General features: G+C 41.0%; 1 protein-coding gene across 2 annotated transcripts; it reads left to right on the forward strand.

Moving 5' to 3' along the window:
• Positions 1 to 7,408: 7,408 nt before the first annotated feature.
• C1QTNF3 (C1q and TNF related 3) lies at positions 7,409 to 24,931 on the forward strand. 2 transcript variants are annotated; one of them, XM_005230392.3, is made up of 6 exons: positions 7,409 to 7,591; positions 12,728 to 12,839; positions 15,457 to 15,611; positions 19,181 to 19,310; positions 20,719 to 20,818; positions 22,258 to 24,931. In XM_005230392.3, the coding sequence occupies exons 1-6, from the start codon at positions 7,508 to 7,510 to the stop codon at positions 22,415 to 22,417; spliced, it is 741 nt and encodes a 246-aa protein (XP_005230449.1). In that variant the 5' UTR covers positions 7,409 to 7,507; the 3' UTR covers positions 22,418 to 24,931. The 2 variants fall into 2 exon arrangements, with proteins under 2 accessions (XP_005230449.1, XP_005230448.1); XM_005230391.3 differs by having other exon boundaries at positions 7,423 to 7,795.
• The last annotated feature ends 45 nt before the right edge of the window (positions 24,932 to 24,976 follow it).

Here is a 24,976-nt window from a genome sequence, read left to right on the forward strand (position 1 = left end):
TTTAGAAACCAAATTAGGAAGGCAAACACAGCTTTTCCTTGCAGGAAGCTCATTCTTTTCTATTATAAATGGTGCTAGTTGGCTGGGCTTTTACCCAGCACAGGCTGCCAGCCCTGTAAGAAAGGTTACTCGTCTCCAGTCCAAGTGGCTCTTTCCTAGTTATTATTACAGCACATATTCTTAAAAATATTTTTACTTCAAACAGGCAGGCAATGAATGAAGGTGAATGTGCCAGATGTCCCTCTCAATTCTGTCCGCTCTATCTCTTTTCTGCCTCTTCTGTGGTAAACAGATACATCTGGATGGGGTATTTATCAGAAACCTTTCACAAGGGGAAGAAATTAAGCAAAAAAGCTAGCTCTGCAGCACACTGCAGCTGATGCCTTTATACACTAGGTTGGCCTGGGTTGTTCAGATAAACCCAACCTTTTTGCCTCTTTCTAGAGCTAGCTTCCTAGCTCCTTGCAATCTAGGCCATTCAGGGCATGTATTGCTGGTAGGTAGTGCAGGTTATTTAGCAAAATCAGATGGTGATGGACACCTCTCCTCTTACCATAGTATGATTTATTTTATCTATTTCATGATCTTTGGACCCCAAGAGTGGTGACTCAGGTTTTCCCATTTTGGCTGGAGCCTGGATGCAATGCATTCACAAGCAAATGCTTGGACATTTCCTCTAATGACCTCTGCAGAGCTCACCAGAAGGTTGTAATCCAAAACTACAGTGCTGCCATTTTCCTAACAGCCCCACTCTTGATCAATGGCATCTCAATAAACACATAAAACAAAGACTTTAATAATGTAATGCTGGATATTAGGGAAAATTTCTTCCCTGAAAGGGTTGTCAAGCATTGGAACAGGCTCCCCAGGCTGGAGTTATTTAGAAGCCATGTAGATGTGGCGCTTAGGGACATGGTTTAGTGGCGGACTTGGCAGTGGTAGTTTAATGATTTGACTCGATGATCTTAAAAGTTTTTTTCCATTAAATGATTCTATGAGTCTGTGATATGACCAGCCAAGAACTATCCCAGTAACCTGATCTTACCAGGCTAATAGATTATAGATCAGCCACAGTTCATCTTCATCCAGTGCCCAAGCAGGGTAGGCAGAACTCCTGGGAGAGTCTGGGTATTTATGTAAGTCCTTTTTTTTGACTTGATGGCACACTTTCCCAAAGACGTAACATCTTTGATACATGTTAGGAATCTGAGAGACTCTGTTAAATCTGGGCCCGTAAAAATGATTTACATGCCACCAGGTCACATAACTCTGGAATTCTGCTTACAGTCCCCAGACAAATGTTTTCTTGACCTCTCCTGGATGCAAGAGCACAGAGAGCATTTGTCTTCATGCCTTTCATTGTGCAGGGCAGAAGAACAGTCTTGGCTATTGGTGGGCCTGAAACTGTGTCTTGGCTGCCCACCCAAAACCAGAACACCTTATCTGAACTACCCACACGTCCCACACATGCCAAGCTTGACCTGAGGGTGCAGTCACAACGGGATTTCTCACAAGATGTTCTTTATTTCTTGTTGGGTAGTTAAAATAATGAACAGTTTTTTCTGTGGTATTTCAGCCGTTACACTTTTGGTCCTGGCCAGAACAGAGGAATTGCAGAGAAGACCATATTCCAAGTAATAAATCTAAACATTCTGAAACTTGAAGAAAAAAAGGTGAATAAAGTTGAAGCCAAAGATTCAGGTTAGATCTTGTTTAATCCAAACCAGGATATCCACCCCTGACAAAGTGTTGACCACGGTTATTTTTTGGCACTGTGTCTGTTCTCTCCCCACACTGCTTTCTTGGAAGTCACTGTGCTCTGGCTCTTCAATTAGAGACGGATAATTGATACATTGCAGACTGGAAAAAGCTTATCACGCTGCATTATTTGTTCCACCACCAGAGACCTATCACCACTGTGAAATCTATTTCAGCAAGTTTGAGAGAGACTTGGATAAACCACCTGGTGATCACATCTGGGACTGTTGACTGTCTGATCCAGGCAGTTTGTCACAGACCCTTGAAAATAGCATTGATGGAGTGAAGGGGTCTTGTGTCTCAAGTGCATATTTTGGAGCGAGGATTTGTGCAGACAAGCTGGCAGAGGCTGTGCTGTGTTTTGGAGGATCACCCAGACTGCAGCCCAAATTTCTGCCCATTTCTGATCCTTCCATTTAGGGGGATCCCTTAGTTTAGGCATATGGGGGGTGGGAAAGATGTTTTTTAGGCTCTAAAAAGTGGAGGGGTGAGGCAGCAGTGGCAGCCAGGGCTGCTGGAGCACATCACCCCAGGGTACCTCCCTGGGAAAACTGTGGGGGGTTGATCAGGATTTCCCGATTGATGGAAAATTCCAAGTTAGGAAGGATCCAGACTCTTCTGGAGACTCATCTGCTTTGAGTAAGGGCAGAAGCCATGCAAGGAGCTGGATCTGCCCCACTCTTCTTCCCGACAGCTAGCGATAGCTTCCTATAACCAGTGAGGAAAACACCTACAAAACTTACCTCACTGCTATTTACCCCTGGGAACTGGTGCAGCTGCAAACTGCACATAGCTTGGGTGTCACAAAACAAACTGCCCAAAGCACTCACTGCACCATCATCATCTGCAGAGCTCAGTGGTTGCAGGAGAACAAAATATTTAACCATGGAGCAGATGTTGCACAGGCTATGACTGTGAGCCCTTTTTGGGTGTGTAACACTTGGAAAGCCCCATGAGTGTGCCTCCCCCTTGGTGGCCCATCTCTGGAGGCTCCCTTAGGGAGGAGGGTGGTGGCTTTTGCCTGAATCCCTATTACTGACCAAGAAACAAGGAGCAAGTCACACTTCAAGGATGTGCCGAAGTTGTTCCTGTGGGTTTGCAGTGGTCAGCATGGAGGTGGGAAAAGGCTTCAAAGCCATGCTGAGGTCTGAGGGCTCTGTCTGTGGCTGTTCCAGCCACAAGCCAAAGGGCAGCACAGTGCCGGGCGTTTGCATTGGCAATGGAGAGAGGAGGCTTCGTCCCCGTGTTGCTGCAGAGGTGGTGGAAGTGCCAGCCAGATCGAGGGAGTGGGCAGCTCAGCAAGAGCAGGGCTGGGGACTATATGCAGGAACTAAGAGCCAGAGAGCTACAGCGGGCCGGGAAATTGGCAGTGGCTGGTGCATGGTGGTGGCACAGTGCTGGGTGGCCTTCGTCCCTTCAGCTGTGGCCTGTCTCTCTCAGTGTGGCTCAGTGGAGTTCGCCTGTGAAATAGCAGCTGCAGACCATCTCTGTGTCTGGTATGGAGGAGTTATCACTGCAAAACCGCAAACAGGATTATTTCTAAGTGAAGGAACTGTAAATGTTTTAATTACAGGTACAAGCCTGCCTGGGTCACAGAAGGCTTTCCTTTTTTTTTTTTTTAATTTTAATCATTTTGGTTTGTTGCCCCTTGAAACAGTGGCCTGCAGTTTTACGTAATAACCTCACTAATAACCCACTTTCCCAATGTCAATATGAATAACACAGCAATAAGAATCCTCTTTCTCACAGGGCAGAGTTTTTGTTTGCAGAGAGGTGGGAAACAGCTTTGACCCAGCAGTTGTTGCATTTTAGCTGATATCTTGTTATCTGACAGAAACAAATCCGTGTGCTTCACTTCATCTTAAAATGTTGATTACCAGATAAAGGCATATCCTGCTGCCAGAGACCAACAGGGGAACAGTAATTATGGCTGTGCTGGATGCTGGAGCTCAGCTGGCAAAGGCTGGAAGGGTGATACTGGGTGTGCAAACACACAGCCAAGAGGTAGGGAGGGGGATCAGATTTTTATTCTCTCTGTCAGCACTCCTGCAACTAAAAGCAAAACCAAACCTCTTAGGTCTGTCCTTTTCTCATCTTCAAATCAGTGGGATCTGTTCTTCTCAGCATGAAGCATTTTCAGTCTTTTATTCCAGTACATAGTTGATGACACTGCTATTTTGATATCCTATTATTTTAGATTCAGCTCACACATTTTGATAAGTGTATTTGACCATTTGAACATCAAGAATGGAGAATCAGAATCGGTTCCTCCATTGTTTTTTACTTCTAAGTCCAAAATTTCTGCCTGTAGGTGGTGATTTTGTGGGCCAGCTATTCCTTGCTGAGGCACAGAGGAGAAAAATGGGCAGCAAAGATTTCTGCAGATGGGATTCTGTTCAAAAGATTGGTAATAAAGGAGCAAAGTCTAAACTCTATAATTAATTTGGACCAAAAAATGTGTTTAAAGTCAAACCACCAGAGCAGTGATGGCTAGGAACCAGGTGGACTCTATTAGAAAGTGAGGAAGGGAGTCTTTCTTCTTTCTGATGGCTGCCAGGAAACATGCTTGTTTCAGCTTTTGCGTGAAATGATAGATGGGGGTTTTGAAGCCAAAATCTCTTTGGTTCTACTCCTCCTCCCTTTGGGACATGGGTGCTGTGGATGTTCATTACTCACGTTAGAAACATTTGCCACAGGAAGCTCCTGGAACCGAGTTTGGAAAGCCATGAAAGCCCTAAAGGCAGCTGAAAACATCAGTGCTATCCCAGCACTTGCTGAATTGAATTATTAAGTGCCAAGATAAATTAATGTTTGTCTCTGAGTCATTCCCAATTTTACAAAGTCCAGGGTTTTCAAGCTCCCTTGCTACCAAGAAAATCCTCTCTACTTGAAAAAGAAGCCCCATCTTGGTGGTAGCAGCTTCCAAATTCTGGAACTGTGTTTTCAGAAGTCCTGCTTTGCTCTCTGGTAAATTCCATTCCATCTCTCCTTGCCCAGTGAAATACCTGGAATATTTGCTTTTATTTATAAACAGGATTTTCAGTAGTCATAAAGCATAGGCTAAAAAGCCTGTTCTGTGAGGTTATTTAGTTTATTGATATTTATATATTGAAATAAAGCTCAAGAGTTAATCTATGAAGTGTTATCCAATGATCTTGAACATCTGGATTGGGGATCCAAGATTTCACACAAATTGCATTAAGATTCTTGCCATTAGAGCTTCAAAATAAGGGAGATAAATACAACAAAATCATGAAGCAAGGAGGCACAGCTCTGTCTGGCAGGCCTGTGGGCTGAGATAACCAAGAGCCACCACTGTTCCTGGGGCTAGAACAACTGGGGTGCTGCAGGCAGCAGGTCGTGTTTGTCCTCAGGAGGAACACTGAGCCCACAGCAGCTGAGTCTCTGCTCCTACACCACGCTTGGCCAGTGGAGAAGGAGAAACAGGGAAGACCTGCCCTTGCCTGCCTTCACTCCCAGTAGCCCCGGGCACTGCCCCTGTGTTGGCCCAGCCCAGACCCCACATGTCCATGGGGGCTGGCACTGCCTTTCTGGGGGAACGGTGCAGCCCCACGCTCCTCCCTGTGGGCTGTTAAATAGGGAATTACTGAGGCAAGTGGCTGGGTATCGGCCAACACTTGTGCCACCAGCAGATGTACCCCAGCTGAGCACCGATCTCCCCTCTCCACCTGCACCTCCAGCCAGTGCCTCCTCGCACGATGTGACTTGCCCTGCTGTCTCCCATGGATCTGAATGCAAACCAGAGTGCTTTCTCACCACCATTCAGCAACCATCAGCTGTGCATCCCTCCCAGCACCTACAAAGGTCTGAAGTAACAGCCTTCACATCACAGATCTCTCTCTAGGCCCACATTCCATTTAGACAGGAGACTCACAGCCTCTTTCAAAAGCCATGCTGCTTGAGCCTTATTCCCCTTACCTAGGGCCAAACCCAGGATTTCCTGTGACTTCACAAAGATTAAGATGAGGCTTAATCTCTTCACACGCTCCATACCTCACCCCCACCTCAGTAATATGCCAGGGAGCGAAGACACATGATGGATGCCCCTTGCAGCTGCAATGAATAAAGCTGGGGTGTTTTAGCAGGTGTAAGTAATTTCCCTTGCTTAGCAGTGCCTGCGGTGTTAGGCTTTGCTGCCGCAGCATGCTGGTATACTGAAGGCTTTTTACGTTACAAATAACTTAGCACCTCATTTCACTGGTGGGTCTTGACCTTCCAGTTGGTCACATCCTGGTTTGTTCCCAGGATGTCTTTTGGAGTCTACTCTTTACATCCTCAAAATTAAGCCTGGGTGATATCTGTGGATTGTTAGCTTCAGAGATGACCTTCTGGATGGATGGAACGTTCACCACCATACCAACAGGCTCCTGGTGCTCCCAATTCCATCACATCCCATACTCGGACATGCAACCTTCGCCTTGTGCTCTAAAAACATACCCTGCACCACAACCCTCACATATCATCAGGCAACTGAACAGGAAGGAAAAATAAACAAACAAACAAAATAATAAATTGGGATAATTTAGGGCCACAGGGCACCCCAGAGGTCGCAGGGAAGCCCCAGCCCAATGCTAAGCAGCGTGGTCAGCATTGAACAACTTCAGTATGAGACAGTCCATCACACTGCAGGGCCAGGGATTGTTCTCTGGGACTCCTGCCCCCTGTACTGTCGTAGCTATGTACCGGTGTAGCATTTCTCACAGGCCAAGGAGCTACTTGCTCCTGGGAAGGTTGGGCATGTGTGTGGATGTGTATGCATTTGCAGAGCTGCACTCTGCAGTTGTGGCTTTCTAGAGGATACTGGTGGGTGGTTCAAAAAATATAGTAAGGATATTATTATACATATATAATTGTATTCTTTTAGTCTGAAATAAGCCCCTGGTAAATTTATATTTACTTGGCAGTGAAGATGTAAAACTTGGTTTGGCAGTTACATTTAGGAAAACACCAGGAACTCCAGGGAAAAAATACTGCCTGGCTGAGTAGGCTGAAGTGATGCTGAGAAATGGGGCTCTGTGAATCTGAATTCAACCCAGTTTTTCAGAGCTGCTTACCCAGACTCCTTCCACTGTTGGCCAACTGACAGAAACTCAATATTTTTCTTTTAGTGAATGAAAACCATAGTCAGAAACAGCCATTGGGTCAGGATCATATGCAAAAGCTCCTCTTGTGCTTTTGTTTCCTAATTGCTCTTGGAAGGATTTTTCGGACTGGGCTGACGCAGTTGTGTGTATGAATTTCCTGGCAAATAAGGAAGGTGACTGTGTCCAAAAGACATTTAAGAGTGTGAATTCACAGGCTTTCCATGTCTAATCAAGAAGCGTAAGCCATTAGCCACATGTTCTCCATTTCCATCACATTTTTTCACACTTAAACAAAAACATGCCAAAGAAAAGGTGCTACATTTTTTAATGCCCCCAAATAGGAACCACGGGAGTCCGTTAAATGCTGTGGTCATTTCCAGCATACAAATCAATTTTCCTTGTGGTGGTGAAGTGGTGAATAATGCCTGGTTTGTTTAAAGGAGCATGACTGATTTTGGATGAAGGATCCTGTCACTTTGGCATTTTTAGTTTTATTTATTGCACACAACCGTATAAAACCTGGTACTGGTCTCAGTGCCAGGCTTACTAGTGGAAAAGCTGAAAGGACCACATAACTCCTGGTGCAGCAAAGAGGTTCTCCTCCTGCAAGGCATTTGCTGAAGTCCTGAAAAATTTTGAATAACATGGCAGAGAAGGATTTCATCAGCTGGCACCTTCTGGCTTTATTTTTTCTTCCATTTTGCCTGTGTCAAGAAGAATACATGGAGGTGAGCAGAAGATCTTATAAACCAGTGGCCAAAGTATTGCAAAGTCACCACCAGACTGGCCATAAAGGTTCCAGAAGCAGGGAAATATTGAAACAGCGGAGTCAACTTATAGAGTGGACTGCTGATAATAGCACTTCTGCAGACCAAAAAGTCCTGAGACCAGAGGTAGATGATGTAGAACTGACTACCTCAGACAGAGTCCAGGTACTCTGAATTAATCTTCTAAAGATATCTTTAAAGCTAATGAGATATTTTATTTTTTTGCTAAGATTATTAGTGATTTATTGATGAAGTAATTTTTATTACAGCTGTGTATTGGTCTGTGTCCTGCTGGGTTGCTTTATAGGATCTTTTAATGAGCTGGTAGAACCAGCAGTGGTTGGGGTCACTGGTTTCAACATAAACAGAAGCCCCTTATTTTGCCGAAACTGTGAACTTGTACAATCATATGTTCTGGTCTATAGTCTCTTAATTATGTCAAGGTATTCCTTATTTAATACATTAAAGTTTTAGAAGTTTTAGATTCTGTAAACTCATCTGGATGTGAAGGAAAATTACAGAATTTCTAGAGGTATTTGGAAAGATTCAGTTATCAGAGGATAACTTTACTTGAATTTTTTTTATATAAAGTATATTTTTTGAGCTTGAGACAATGGAATTCTGAGTGTTCAAAGTAGATTTAATAATATATGTTAACTTGACAGTTTCAGAGAAAAAAGACTCATAATGAAACTCTAAATCATCTGTAGTATCTGTGTTTTAAGCTGTGAATCTCATGGCATTTCAGGTATTACAGTCATTAGCTCACAGCAAAGGGAAAATAGCATTATTTGGTTATACATAAAATATTGCAGTTGAAATCTAAAAGGAAAAATCTAAGGGCAGAAGATGAAGCTTTTTCTAGCACTATGCAAACCAAAATTCCACTCAAATTAAGTTTTTGTTGATGGATGTTTTTTAGAAACAACAAGAACATGAGTGTTTTGTTCCTATGTTTGAGTCCTGTATAGTTCACCTTTTGTCATTTGTTATTTGAAACTCTTTCAGATCAAACTATGATATTTTGAATTCCAAAAATCATGGACATGCAGATAAGTGTTGAATAATAACCTGCTTCATGATAAGCAGAAAAGAGATTTGATTTTAATTCTATCTTAGGCTTGAAGAACTGAAACACATCCAAGTATGGCAATAGGTTTAATGCACCACTATATTTCCTGTGTTTAAATTTTATAGATCTTTGCATTTCATATTTCTTGGGCAAGAGTTGTATGTTCCGCCAGTGGACACAGCAAAATAGATATTTAACTGTAGATATGTTAAATTGCACTTGCACTATATAAACAGTGTAACCCATGAGGTACATAGTACAATGAGCCACGTAGTGTGTGTGTAACTCTTTACTGCGGAGAGAACTGTGCAGCTGCATACTACAGACCATGTATTACTGGTACTTAAAAAAGATTCCCCTTTAACTCAACATAATTTCAGATAATGCAGCACTTAATATGAAATCACAACAGAAAGTGTCACTGTTTTGGGGGTGCATGTGTCTCTCAGAGAGTTTAACGCAACACTTTTGGAGTCCTCTGCTGAGCAAAAAGGCTGTGAGATTAAAACCGAGACTGGCAAGTCTGAGCACAACTGATGGCAGCCATTTACCTGCCAGACCCTCTCTAAGAAGATCTTTGCTGGGGGAATGATGCAATTTTTGCCTGACTGAAATGAAATGGCGCACTAGCAGATGTGTGACAGGGATAATCCATCACAGAGTGGCTGACGCAATAGGTATTTTCCATTGCCAAGACTCCAGGAATTTCCAGGTAGAGGAGGAAGAAAGGTGGCACCAACATGTTTTAATTCATGGGAAACGCCTCTCTTCCCCTTGAGCTATCTGAAAACTGTTTCATGCCTAAGTCCCTGCTTTCTTGATTATCTTGGCTCTGGCTAGAGAATTTCACTCTCTGTCTAGTGTTTTAATGGTCCCGTTCCCTGTTGTGGAATAGAGACAACATCATTCGCCTTCACTGCAGTAGGTACAAGGTCAATTTCCAGGCTGCTGGTAACTTACATAAAACACAATGTGCATTTCTCAAGCACAAAAAATCTTAGTGACTGGGGATAGTTACACCAGACACATTCTTCCTTTTCAGGTTGCTTTTTGAAAACTTTCAGGTACCCCTCAACCTACTGGCGTGTTACCTTGAAACCTGGCAATCTGGGTTTGTTTAATTCTTTGCAAGGGAGGGGTATGAGGGCCTTAGTGCCCACAGAGACATGCTATTTTGCATTCAGAATGGAAGCCAAGAACAGTGGATGTACATTACTTGTCCTCTATATTTTCTTAGACAATATAATGGACACTCATAAAATTAACCATGAAGTGAAAAAAGGGCTGGGTCTCCAGCTATGATTCGTTCACAGCTGTAAGTTAAGGGAATTTTATAGACCATTGGTTGCCTACAACTGCCTCCTACATACTAAATCATATGAAATTATGTGAATAGCCTCAGAAATATTTCCAGTTTCCTATCTGTATTACGATATCAATGTGGCAGATGCATTTCTCAAGCTTCTAAATCATATTCATGTCCTGAAAGCAATGCCAAAAATTCATTGCGTACTAAAATTTATGTGTTAATGTCTACATAGGCAAGTAGGTTGTAATTAAACTCTGTCCCATTTGAGTGTATTTTTGCTTTAGGAGCGGGTTTTTCCTTTAAATGTACTCTTCATGAAGTTCTCTGGTTTTAGAGATTAAAAGACTATCTTGAATATTTATTGTTCTTGGCAGCTGACTGTGAACATTTTTTTCCTCCTAGTCAAAGGATTAGTAAAGATAAGTCAATACTACTTTATGACTCGTGTAAGTAGTTATTTTGAAGTCAGTGGAACTGTTCTCATACAACCAAGTTGGCAGGACTTGCCTCACTTCACACATAATAACCTGCTGAGCTTTTTGAGAGGTAATGCCAAATAGCATTTGGTTATGACCAACACTAGTAGCTATTTTATGATAACGTAGCTGGTTAGCAAAAAACATCGTTCAGGATTGCAGTGTTGGGTAAAAAAGACAAATCATACCTGCACAAAGAGAGTCTCACATGTAGTCCAGTTTGCTGGATTCATGCTGTCACTTACCTACAAGTCCACAATTCTAAGTTTTTGGGTGTTTCAAGGCTGATACGACTTACTTGCTCTTTGCAGTTATGTATATAGTTTGTCTTCACATTTAACATGGATATGAAGCACTATCAAAAAGGAGCTGGAGATTTTAACCTCAGTGCAATGCTCAACATCAGCATTTCAGGTGGTGAAAAATGCTTGAGCAATTCCAGTCTTGTATTTGGCTCCCCTTCAAGGACTGAAAATGAGCTGAAAGCAGGGCTACTCTTCTCTCATATTAGGAAGCTTTAAACAGCATGTCTGGTGATTGTCAGTTACGTTTTTCCTAACAGCTAGGAGAGATAAAGCAGAAAGAAAGATACATACAGGTTCTCCAGGAACAGGCAGTCCAACAAGCAGAACTAATTTTTCTCATGAAGTACAGACCTTATCCAGAAATAAGGTAAAAATCATAGTATTGACCAAACCCCATAAATATGAGGTCCTTCTGCCCATTGACAAGTCCTAACATTTCCATAACTCTCTGAATGTGAAGCATATTTGTTGAGCTGTCAGGTCAGTCTTTATTCCCATGGTAGCTCCACCTTCGGTGGTTCCAGCTGTAAAGGACATGTTTCCATCCCATCAGAGGAGTTGCAGTATTTCAGTGGCATGAAAGGGTTTTTCTGTATCCGTAAACATAAACACCCAAGCCTCTTGAAATTAATGAATTCTGAGTGTGCTTGGTATTGTATATAACATGGGTATAACATGGGCAGAAAGCTTTAGTGTTTCAGATCAAGCCAGTTGATGACCTTGAGGGCAGGAATGCAGCACATCTGCATGTTCATTTGGCAGCTGCCATCCCACCAGAGGCTCGATTGCTGCCGTTAAACCAGTAGGTCTGCGTTAGGCAAGTAATTTGAGGATGATAAAGATGAGTGGAAACAAAGACAAAGAAGATAAATAGTAGAATGATTAGAGAAAAGCAGTAGTTGGATTGGTGTAACTATTCCCCCCCATCCCCAACAATTTAAGAACTGCAGACCTACACCTCAGGATAATAGCAAAGAATTGTAGGGGGAAAAGAAACAAAGAGGGAGAAATGAGAAGGAGGTAGAGTAATAAAATCAAACCCTGGACCTCTACCTCAGCTGACCCATCAGAAGATTTGTGACTGCTAAACCATCCCAAGAGCCTAGTTATGAAGTCAAGCCAGGACTGAATGAGATACCATTAGTATAAATAAAATAATACAGAAAAGTACTGCAACTAAACTATTATCAGACTATTGTTACAGTAGCTGAGCTGTGTGTAATAAACCTTTTAGTTTATTTATGCTGCTATATTAGTTTCAGCATATAAATTGGTTTTCCTAGTTGTACACCCTCAACTACAAACACTCAAATGCCCCTAGTACCAGGTGTTGTGATCAGTTCAAATTTTTGTCATGTATCTTGGCACTTGTTTTAAGTTGTCCCAACTTAGTAGCCTGTAAACATACAAGTCTGGAGCCATGAACAGGAATATGCTGCACAGACATTTTTTAATGTCTCCTTCAGGTGGTTCAGCGCAGTTTTCATTACTTTTAGTGGAGGGTAGTTCATTGCTGAAGGTCAAATGAAGTCCCTTGTGTCCTACCATTTGTTGTACATAGGCTTGTTTGTCAACACAGGTCAACTGAAATACGAGATCAAAAAAAAGCCAGATAGGAACCTAACTGAAATATTCATCTAACTTTCATTACTTGGTATTATTTTATTTTCAAAACCCTCATTATCTGACAGGACAAGCTGCTTTTTAATATTCATATAGTTCTTAGAACACTGGAAGAGCTACTCCCTTAAATTTTGCAAAAATAACATCTTCAGGGATGACCCAAGTATGGGAGATTTCAGCTCAGATAAGAAGTGTTTTGAAAACTTATGAAATATATAACAGAGAATATATAATGAAGACCCCATAATCAACATGTATATGATTGATGCCCTCCATGAATGAGCTACTTAAAGCTTATTTTTGTGCACTTAGCCCCCACAAACCGGACCACAGAATCCAGACTGCAGTTCCTGCTGCCGTGGTGACTTTGGAGTTCGACTCTACCAAGGGCCCCCAGGACCTCCTGGGCCCCCTGGGATGCCAGGTGAGGATGAAGTTTAATTCATTTTTTTCATCAGTCTAATTACAGGCTATTCTATGAAATATCTGAGATTGGTCCAGACATCAGTATTTGGTGACAGGTTCAGCAAAAAGTTTTTCTATAATTTCTGGGGAGACAGAGATTTTCAGTTAGACTCTAATGTCTTTTCCAGTGAAAACCCATTTGTTATTAAAATTCAGCTTTCAGAAATTTATATGGAAAGTAACCTTATTACATTTCTAGGGCAAATTGGTCTATCTTCTTAAAGCAGCATGAAGCTTCCATTAAAGTTGGAAGAACTTGTTCCCTGGAGTTGATTACTGCGATCACCTTTGAATATCCAGCTATGCTACTGTGTAGTGTTTCCAGGAGCTTTTTTCCATCTAGCACACTGCTAGCTGATATTTTACAGAGAAACACATGCTTTTATTCTCTCACAGGAATGTCTTCTTTTCCTTCTTTCTTCTTGTCTTCCATAATAAAAAGTACCTTCAACCATCCCCTCACCCCCATTAAAAAGGCAAAGAGAAGAATATGATACATGAGAAGAGGGTATACTTCGATCTGGTAATTGGTATGGAAAAAGAGGAGCATGTTGGTCTAAATTTGTTACAGCAGCTACCTCCAGGGATTTGGAAATCATCATTATTAAAGTGGACGTATACCTTAAATGAACATGTCACTGACTGACAGATTTGTCTCACCTTCAAAAGCTTACGTCTTCTGTTATCACAATAAAAATGCAATTTCACAATCCTTCTGTGTCACAAAGGTACTGACAGTAACAGACATTACAGATAACCATACACCAAAAAATTTAATGTAGTGATTTTTGGTGGAAACAGTTGACAGTAACAGTTCAATCTCACTGTTATGAAGTTAAATCTGAGTTTTGAATTTAAACCTGAATGAAATGTTTCAAGAACTAGTTCAGTTGGAAATATATTGAAATAAATTGTTACTTTGATGCATTTTGGAAATTAGGCAAAATAAGGTCATAGGCATATTTGGTACTAGTGTGCTGTGAGCTATTCATGCATCAACCCTTTATAAAAATACCTATGACCATTACAGAAGTAAGAGAAATCTAACAGTGTGGCCTCTTGTGCAGAAATATTGCATTATGGATTAATAAACTGTTGGCTTCTTAGAAGCAGGACATAGTTTTGTTTTAGACCCACACTTTCAAGGCAGCAGTGGACATACTGGGACACTGCCCAGCCCCAGCTTTGCCCTTTCCTCATGTGAGGATGTGTCTCAGTCACACTGTCTTGTCAGCACAGGATGCCACAAATGTATGGGTGACAGCAACATTCTGCACCCTGGAATCTGTCTGTCTCCTTCATCTGCGGCATTTCATATTGTTGTGCCATAAGGGGAATTACAACAGCTCCTTTTCCCTTTATTGAACCAAAAGTTGCTTGCAGACTTCTGTTCCAAACTGGTAGAGAAGCAGTTCTGGCTTTACATGAGGGATCATTCTTGTTATTTTTAAAGAGTTATTGATTTCTTTATGCAAACAAAAAACTGCTTAGTTTCTTCCACCATTTAGCTTCCTTGTTTGAAGTAAACCTTTTTCTCGCTACAGAAATTCTGAAGAATCACTTAATCATTAGATTTGGTCTCAAACACCATTCTTCTTCTGAATTACCAGAGCAACTAGTAACCATAACCAAGGTGACTAATCAGAGAACAAGCAGAGTGGCAAAGAATCTCACTTCAGTTTAGGCAGAAATAGAACAATGATGACACTAATTAATCCCTAAGTAATTAATTGAAAGGTCAGTCTTTTGCTTCAGATGGGCATAATAATTGCTCAGTAATTCTAGCCAACTTTAAAATTTTGTTAGTCACATAGACATTTGCTTAGTAATTTCCTCAGCAAATATCAGGAAGTAAGTAATACTGCAGATGCAGGTATATGTTTTTATACTGACCCTTTTTACAAGAAGCCACCTCAGAAAAGTTTCATTATAAAAATTTTGTCTTTCTTTAAATCTAGGAACATGCAATCAATCAACCCCTTCAAGCTAACCAGCACCCTGAGAATGCACAGTCTCCCATTTTTGGCACAGATGGGTCATTTGGTTAGTTTAAGGCTACAGCCATTCTTCATTTGTGTAGACATGTTTTAAAGTTAGCAAAATGTTATTCAAAATTATTCAAAATTATCTTATCCTATCCCAATTAACTTAAATTATCAGTATTAAAGTTTTTACACAAAAGGAAAATCAAGAGTGCTTATGCAGGCTATCTGGTATGTGTCAAGTCAGTGGCTTTCACTTTCTTTGAGCCACACATCCACTGAAATCTTGTCCTTGCACATCTCCCCAACAATGCGATGACTTCAGACATCAGTCTGTACAGCAACACCCAGTCTGTACAGCAACACCCAGACAGCATGAGGGTTAACTCTGAAACATCAATCTACGTCATCAAAACCTTCACCTTCAGCTTAACCACACAGCTGTTTCTTATCCGTTGCAGCTCAGTCTGGTTTTTATGGTACTGAAAACTCCACGTGTTGCAAACTGGTGGAAAAGGACGCTATCACAATCCTCTGTTAAAATGTATTATATGAAGTTATTTAAGTTAAACAGAAAGCTCTGTTTCCTTTAAGGAAATCATGGAAACAATGGAAATAATGGAGCAACTGGCCAGGAAGGAGCCAAAGGTGAGAAAGGAGACAAAGGAGATATGGGACCGAGGGGTGAGCGTGGCCATCATGGACCCAAAGGCGAAAAGGGTTACCCTGGGATTCCCCCAGAGCTACAGGTACAAAATCTCTGACCTGTGTTGGCTGCAGCTGTTCTCAGGTTATGGTTTTCTTCTCTGAAAAACAGCACCTAACTACTGTGATATACTTAAGAAGAAAATCTGCCTGTAAATTAATACAGTGAGAGACATATGTAGTCTTTGTCATGACTGACAAATGCGCTTTGCCATATCTTCCTGGAAAAAAAAGACACTGGGGTTTAATCTTTTTTTAGAGTAAAAATCCAGCTGGGAAATGGGCAGGAAGAAAGATACATGGTTCCCTTTTAGGTCAGAGAGCCCGTGTCTGGGTCATTAAAGGACAATAGCAAGGACTATAATTTTTCTATCCAGCTGCAAATACATAACTGCGTCTCCTATGGCACATGGAAAGAGTAGAGGAATCACTCAGGCCCATGCTTCTCAGGTCAATCAGGCTTTCTGAGATTCTCAGAAGCATATGTATCCAGCTCCTCAAATTATGGGGTCAAAACTTCAGTGCAGACAGAAGTCCTTGGGTTTTGAAAAATACCCCTCAGTAGCTATCTATGGTTTTGTATGTCCAGATACCTTAAATATGTTGAGAAGCGTGTAGGTTCTGCCTGTGAATGAACTACCCAAAAGCCAGATCAGCATAAAAACATGGGTTCAAACCTGAGCTGAAAGGTTCTGCTGAGGGATGGTATGTAGTTGTTTGGGCATAGTCCCATAGCTTTTGCATTAGAGCTTCTTTGTGTCCCAGGAATCTGGAAGACGTCCTTACGAGAGACCTTATATGTGTCTCTCTATATATACCTGCAGTACAGCAGAAATACAGTGTAGTCCTGTTCCTAAGGCAACCAAAAGTAAATGGGACTTGGATAAATGAGACCCTTGGCTGCCATTGCAAAGAAGATGTAAAAGAGTTGTCTACACTGTATACCGCAGTGTAGCAATGTACGTGCAGTTCATCTGCATCAGCAGGAAGAGTTGACTACCTCTGGGATGTAGCGCAGCTAAGGTGCTAAAGACAAGATTTAAATGCATGGTAAGCCTTTGAGATGTATCGCTCCTAGTCTCCAGCTCCCACTGTGGAAGGGGCTCCTGTAGGGAGCCAGCCCTTTGTGGGGGAATCCTAAAGCACTTCAGGTGGCACCAGAAGTATTTATATGGGCAAGTGATTGCAGCCAGATTCAGCTCCAGAGAGTCTACGTGTGAGGTAAGCACCTATGCTCCCATTATGATTACTGAGGACCTAGAAGAGCCAGTCAGCTTAATCTGACAGTCACTGCTGCTTTTGGGTATATGGGACTTCAGACACCACATAGTATATAGATCTCCAGAAACTATAAAGGAGTTTACATCCTCAATCACATGCACACACTTTAATGGAAGTGTCTTAGTCTTGACCTGATTCATACTCCCAAACCAAGCTCACCACTGAAGGGACAAAATGGTACTTAGCAAATATGCGCGAAAAGAAATCCCAGTTTCAAACTCTGATCATGTGGAAAACTGAAGTCCTCATCTACTTAGAGATCTACACTTTTTAACTGAACGGTACTGTTTCCCAATAACTGTCATTCCTGTATGTTTTATATCCTCATAAAAGTCATGCAAATTAACAGAAAAATCAAGAGCACAACCAATGTCTGCAGTGTGGGAAAATGACTTTGGGTTTCTTTGCATTGTGTATGTTTGAGTTCTCCACCCTACGTTGCATGAAGATGAGATAATTGCACAGAATAAAATTCACAATGAAAACAGTTTTCAAAATTACCGGACTTCTGTAATAATGCAGATTTTTTTTAGTATTCTTGAAGAACTAACTGGAATTAACATTACAGCTGAATGTCTTAAAAACATATTTGTTGTAATTACAACATATACACATAAATCCTTTTGCCATTTTAAAATAAGCTATCAGCAATTTTTTCTTACATAAAGACCATGGTAGTAATTTAAATAAAAACTGAATAACGGCAGAGGATGAACAAAAGAAGTTCATATTGCAATACCTATTTCCAAGTAAATTCTGTCACTGGTTTTAACAGATGTGTTTAAACATTCTTCACACAGTATAGCATATCATTTCTCATTAACATAGTGCTTAGGAATTTTAGAGTGGGGTTAGGTAGAGGAGAAAACACTCTCAAATACACTACTGGTTTAAATACAAGATTATTTTGAAAGACCTCGCATGTCCATGTTGATCTGCTACTCCCAAATGAGACCTAGGGTAAAAGGACACTTTTTCCAACTCTTCTGATCAGCCCGAGAAAAGTAGCTTGGGGTCAGAGAGAATGTGAAATGGAATCTAGACAAAAAGCAATAATTCCTTGCAGCTGCTTTCCTTTAACACATGATGAACTTCGATGTGATCCTGGCTGAGAAGCAAGACGTTAACAATTTGCCTTCATAGAAAATGCATCCATGCAGGGACAAGGAAAATCAGCCCAAGCTTTCAGCTCACATCTGGAGCTCCTCAAATTTCCGAGCAGATGGCTAATGATTTGCATTGTTGGACTGCTGCTTGCATTTGATTTTGCCTGTTTTGATTTTTTTCTTGTTTGGATCTGGAATCAAAAGAAGTCTGGTGTGGCTTTTTTTTAATACCAGTATAGCTGGAATCTAATGACAAATGTCATTTTTGTGAGGGGAAATAAAAACTGTAATTGAACACTTCTCACCAAAGAAGTTGAGGGAGAGATAAAGTGCCAAGTCACTCTGTGACCTTCTGGCAGGCATCCAGGTGAAATTCCATCTGTACCCCCTTTACCAGCAGCGAGCTGGGAGGATACTAGACTCACAGAAGAGACCAACCCCTTCCCTGCCCACCAAGTTGGCAGGGTCATTCCCTGGTGTCTTGCTGAGGGTAATCTGAATTCTCCAGTGTGGGAGGTTTTGCACAGCTTCCTATGAAACATTTTCCGCGGCCAATATATCTCACTGCAAGAAGTGTAACGTGAAGCTGAAGCACAGTTTTCACTTTCTCTGTTTTCCTCTTCTGGTCTCTGCCACCCTCTGTTGTCATGAACGAGGGTACAGGGCAACTGCTAAGAGACATAAATCACTGAAGGTTGAATCCCAGCAACTGTACTTCTAGACGACCTCTAATAAAAAGGGTTACTGTGTCTCTGAAAGTAGTTAGCAAGAAACAGTAATGTGTGTGGATTTTACTGAGCTTTATTTATTTCACACATTCTCATAAAAGCAATATCCAGTCTAAATGCATTGGGGAATATATAAAAACAAATTAAATCACTTTTGTTGGAAACACCATCCATTTTAATACCAGTTTTCTGTTGCATCATTCTAGACAGACTTAACAGTAAATAAAACCCCAAACGAAGGTCCTGACCTGCAAACACTTGCCCATACACTTACTTTTACAGTCATGAATAGTCCAATTGAATGCAAGAAGCCTAGTCCTCTTCCAGTTTCATTCAATGGGAGTTTTGTTACTGGAGTTTAATGGCCTTGGAGCAGGCCCTAGAAGAACATCTCTGTCAGTAAAATACACACAAATACAAGAAAAAATTCTGTAGCTGATTCTTGTACACATGTGCATTTTGTGAATGACTGCCTGAGTAAGAACTGAACTTTTGCAGGTCGCATTCATGGCTTCCATGGCTACTCACTTCAGCAACCAGAACAGTGGGATCATCTTCAGTAGTGTTGAAACCAACGTTGGGAATTTTTTTGATGTCATGACTGGGAGATTTGGTGCTCCAGTGAATGGTAAGTGTTTGCAAACCAAAAAAATGCAATTCTGGGAGATACAGATAGAGAGAAGTATGGTCAATAATGATGACAGACTAGTTAACTGCCTTTGCACAAGGCACTGATGAGACTCACTCTGCATAGCTCTTGATACCTACTTTCAGGAAAAATGAAACTGGAAACTGAGCAAGCCAAGAGAGGGATGGCCAGCCAGCAAGACTAGTGCTGGCACAAAGGCAGGAGGAGGTGGCATGGCCAGAGCTGGGGAGGGAGCAGGACCAGCTGCTTTGTGACCTTTAGCCCTTCAGTCACTGCAGTAAGATAACTACGTCCTTGATGTTGCAGCAGCAGCTTCACAGTCGCCTCCTCCACCTCCTGCCTCCAGCCGCTCTCTTCATCTCCATCTTCCCTCATGCCAGTTCAGCTGTGAGCTGGCCTGTAACAGATGGGTGGCTGGAAATGAGGTGTTACAGTTTTTTCTGAGTTATTTTTCAGCTGCATCAGTCTCCCATCTTATGCAGCTGTGGTGCAGGAAGAACAGTAGGAGACAGGGGAGTCAGGGCCATAACCAAAATTGTGTCGAAGCAAAGCCTGAAACCACCTTCCTTCACTTGGCCTTTCTCACCCTGCCATTCATTTACTCACAGCTATGGGAAAAGGTATTAAAGTCGGGCCCCCTGAGCTTGCTGTAGCACATCTTACTGACAGAGAGGTGTGTCCTCACAGCTACTTCCTTTCGAGGTTAATGTATACGTGGATGTCAATAAACTTTGACATATTTATATGTCATAATTTAATGACTTTGATGCAAACTCCAAGGTCCCATTGCAGGGTCAATGCTACAGACTTCAGGAACCGGGAGCTCGTCTTCCTGCCTGGGGGAGTCTTGTAGAGCTCATGACATGGTTGCATTGACAACATTGTTGGCACCTTTCAGACCAAGAAAGAGCTAAAAAGAAAAAGGGTAATGGTGTGTTGTGCAAGAAGAGAAAGTGTTCACATTGTACGGCCAAGCGAACAGCAGTGAGTGCTGCTAAAACCACTCATGTCCTGCCTGACCTGGGCAATGTGGTGGCTGTTTGACAGCCTCTGTGGCTGAGCCCTGGCTGGCCTGGAGGCTTCCCCTCTGAGGGCACTAGGCTCAGCCTCTGACAAATTTCCCTTTCAGTGAGAACAAAGGGGTGAGTGGTCCTGCCATGTTCAGATAGAGCCATTTCTCTGGAATAGTACAGGGCAGAACCCCTGCCATATGCAGAATTAAAATTAATCAGATTTTGGCACACTGTAAGTGGAAGCAAAATACTCACTGAACAACTGGAAGGTAATTGTGCCTCAGCTATTATGTTTTCTGAGTAAGAAGCACAGATCTGTAGCATGACTACCTCCCTCTATGAAGCAAACACATTGTATTTGGTAATCTTTTCAGGGGTATATTTCTTCACCTTCAATATGATGAAACATGAAGATGTGGAGGAAGTGTATGTGTACCTGATGCATAATGGTAACACAGTTTTCAGCTTATATAGGTAAGTGAAGAGCCAGGCCATTTTAATGCAAAACACATGTTTGCACAGAGGTAATAGCCTGCTCACATTTCAAGAAACACAAAATTGTTCATTTTTTAAAGAAATTCTACAGGGTAAAATAACCAACAAAGAAAAAGACTGTATTTCACCCTCCTCAACTTTCAAATTTGGGTGATGCTGGCCACAGATCCTGCACCTAAAATTCAGCATTAAAACAAGTTCCTCAAAACTCAGGGGAAAGGAATTAGCACTGCAAGTCATGGTTGCAGTCCAGTGCCAATGTGTTGCCATTCTGCTAAGCCATATCTTCATCCTTTTTTTTGCCTGTCAGAGAAAGGGCATGTTGAAGTGTTCAGCAACTACTTACAGTCTTGTTAAAGACCAGGGGAGAGCAATTTACTTTAAAGACGGAAAGCATTTCAACTGCAGTAGTAAGGACGAGTTAGAAGCAATGGTCCCCTGTTTACTGGCTTTGTCACCATTAGCACATTTTGAATATAAAGTTTCTATACTCTTCATATTAGCTAGAGGATCATCAAGAACAGGATCCGTTTCGAGTTTATCAACTTCTATAAGAACCAGGTCAAAAAGCTTGTAGCCAGATGGATATTTGGAAAAGATATGTGTTTGAAGAGAATATTATTTCTTTAATATCAACCAGGGGTCTGATGCCAAAACCAAGCTTATCCCCTGAGCCTGAATAAACAGACACAAAAGCTTAGATTGATCACACCAGATTTTAGGTACTGAGATGATACCAGGTTCATTTAAGCTGTCAAGGTTTCCTCAACAGCCTGTACCATAAGCACCACCAAAGGTGCTTCATTCCCAACAGATTTTTCCCGCAAAAGGAAAAAGTGTCTTTTTTTTCCCCCTGAAGCACTGGTATCAGAAAGGGCAACAGGTGGAAGAAGGGAAACCAACACTCAGGCAGAGCCAGAAGGTTAGCCCACTGAACCCATCTGCATTCCAATGAAAGGTGTCAGGATGGAGTGAGCTGCCTGTCTCTGCCCTCTGCTTGTGCTAGGAGCACAGGGGGTCAGCTCACATGAGGCTCCTGACCTGGAGGCGTTTAAAGTTAGCTGGTGTGAATCCAAGGAAAAAAGCATCAGAGGAAATCTGGAGTGTTGTGATGAATGAGCAGTTTTATTTTAAACAACGTATTTGTTCATGTGCACTGGAAAAAAATACATAAGTTAAAATTCCAGAATTTCAGAAAGGGAGGAAATGATGCAATTAGGTAAGGTGCAAAATTTGACCAGAAGATCAAATGCAGAAAGATGCCAAAATTTCCTCATAAAGCTGGAAAAGTGTTGGCAAGCCTTTCAAGAAAGTTTTGCTTAGGATAACAATGTGTTTTCTTGGATTCTTTTTGAAAGTTGTTTGCTTGATCATTGTTGAGAAACAAAAAGCTGACTTGTTAAAATATTCATCTTTAGCTATGAATCAAAAGGGAAAGCAGACACGTCAGGGAACAGTGCAGTCCTAAAACTTGCCAAGGGAGATGAAGTTTGGCTGCGAATGGGAAATGGAGCCCTCCATGGGGACCATCAACGCTTCTCCACCTTTGCTGGGTTTCTTCTTTTTGAAACCAAGTAAAAAAAGAAACAGCCTAATAGATGTTTATCTGAGGAAACTTCTTTTTTTGGAACCGGTATTTTTCTCTGGACTGTGGAATAGCGTTACAATAATGAAAAATCAAGAAGGCTTGTTCTGATGCAATGCATTGCTATTTGTGTCTCAGAGGTGAGCTGAATCAATTGGGTAGTTGACACAGATTCACAGATGTATTGTCATCTGGGTTATGTCTAGTGAATTGTTAAATGTTGCTATTGCTCTCTTCTCCAAAGTGACTGAAAAACAAAGGAAAAGGATTTAAAATAATTTAGAGAGCAGTTTGCACAGTAAAGTGAGTTTTGTCTGTAGATATACTTTAGTCAAGTATATGCCAGGAACTGAACAATTGACTCAAGCTTTTCTGTTCACTTATTCAGTTCTTATTACATGTTCATTTAAGTTTGCATCATGGAAACAGGCCTGAATGAATTACAAGTAGGCTCAGCTGAGACCACATTTAAAGGAAGAAGTTTTTACTGGACTAGGATGAACTTTACAAATAGAAGAAAAAAAAATGTGAAAATAAAGATATCAAAGATTCAGGTTTATTGCATTTCCATCTCAAACCTCTGAAGATGTATCTGGTATCATATTTCATAGATTTTTAGTATGTATTTATGCTCACTCTCTTTCTCTTAAAAAAAAAGTAGTAGTAATTCTTGCCTTAGTAGCAGCTTGAAGCTAAAGTAATTTAGCCTACAGTGTGCAGGGGATCAGGCAAGGGAAATGTAATGTTTCTTCTAGCCTTCAAACTGTTTAAACCTGATGTAACTGAATGCAAGGTGTCAAAGCAGAAGCATATACACTGGAGAAGTTGGGATATGTCAACAGCACAAACAGAGAAACACAAGCTTTGTGGAGTTTGGAGCTCTTACAGAAGGATGTACCTTTGAATATTGCATATTTACTTAACAGTGAAGTTGTTGATAAAGTTTTCCTAGCAGCCTTCCAAGAACTAGTATTTCAGGAAAAGACATTGCAGCCTGGCAAAGCAGCAGCTACCCAGTTCAATATTTAACTGGTGAAAGCAAACGCTGTCTGGCTCAGAAGTTCTGGTCACAGTAAATTGGGCCATTCTTCAACATTAATATTTGCCGCCAGCTTTTCAAAATTCGGGTACCTGAAATTCTGTCTTGCTATTTTCTTTTCATCGGAATCAGCACCAAATATACTAAGACAATACTGAAGTCTGATTGTGTCTTCTGCTCACTCTGGCTCTCCACACACAAGCTAATGAAATATAAATTACATTTTAACACACATTATGTTTTAACCTGACATTACCTGCCTTTAATGTATAACAAGTAGGTGGGGTTAGGAAAAATTTATTTGATGTTCTTTTATATTTGATACAGACATCAGTAGCGCAACAATAGAGCGAACCAATCAAAATCTGCCCTATGAATTTGTATGTTCTTGTACACGTTCCTAGTGTATGTAAACCACACCTTATGAAAAATGCATGCTGATGCTTGATGATGATGACTTGTGATTTTTTTAGTTTTATCTATCAAACACAGAAAATATTAGCTTTAATGAATGGTTGTCCAATGAGTGTTATTGTTTCTTTCTGATCTTGGGTCAGGTTTGCACCACTTAAGTTTTCAAAACCTGAGACCACGTTATTTCAATAAATTCTGTAAAATTCTGGCATGCCTTTGAACTAAGACTCACCCACCAGGTAATCAGATAATGTTATTCTTTTGGAATAAGTGCACAAGTTGTGTGAAATACACAACATCACAAGCTAATGTTAACAGTAGGAAAAATCTTGAGAAAAGTATTTCCTGTTGTGTTAGGAATCTTTACTTACTTTGTAAAACATACATTTACCCAATAAAGAGTAATAGTCATAAAACTATACTGCTTTGTTTATACCTATATTTACCAGGGACCTTACCATTTGAAGACTATGGAGATATATTCTTAATATGTATTTCCCAAGCATTCATTTTGCTATTGAATGGGAGAAAGCCAGCAAAAAGGGTCAAAATATATTTACTTTATATATGTGTGTGTCTCTCTCTCTCTATATATATACATATACATGAAATTTAAATCCCCAAGGTTTCCTCTGGGGACATTTTTCCTTTATGGCATGGCCATTTTAATCCTTTTCAGCCAGAATAAAGCACTTAGAAACTATGATACATACACTCATTTTAAGCTCCTTTACATTATTATTTCTTGTGATAACCATGATAAAAAAGAGAGCCAAATGTTGCCATCCTCATTTTATGTTGTTTTCACAAGTTTTGTGAAACTTGGTTTGCTAAGAGTGGAAAGCAACTAAGAATTGCCACAAAAGCTTCTGACAAACAGCAGCATGGTCTCAGTTCCAACATTAAAGCTAAGAAGTTTTTTACATCGAGGTTGAAAATTCCTAGCTTTTGCATGAAATCTCTGTGGTCTCTTCTCTGCAAAGTTACTGCATGTAATCTCTGCTGAGTGTGTAATACTTTACAAGTACATTGTTAACTTACATATTCATTTCAAAGATCCTTCAAAAATATAGCAGCTGATGTAAATTCTGTGTGTGTG

This window comes from Falco peregrinus, chromosome Z (genome assembly GCF_023634155.1).
Source record: "Falco peregrinus isolate bFalPer1 chromosome Z, bFalPer1.pri, whole genome shotgun sequence".
Taxonomy (NCBI): domain Eukaryota; kingdom Metazoa; phylum Chordata; class Aves; order Falconiformes; family Falconidae; genus Falco; species Falco peregrinus.

Coding starts and splice junctions, on each gene's coding strand:
- C1QTNF3 (XM_005230391.3), top strand. CDS start 7,508: ATGGCAGAGAAGGATTTCATCAGCTGGCACCTTCTGGCTTTATTTTTT. Junction 19,311..20,718: donor ATTTGGTGCTCCAGTGAATG/GTAAGTGTTTGC, acceptor TAATCTTTTCAG/GGGTATATTTCTTCACCTTC. Junction 20,819..22,257: donor ACAGTTTTCAGCTTATATAG/GTAAGTGAAGAG, acceptor ATTCATCTTTAG/CTATGAATCAAAAGGGAAAG.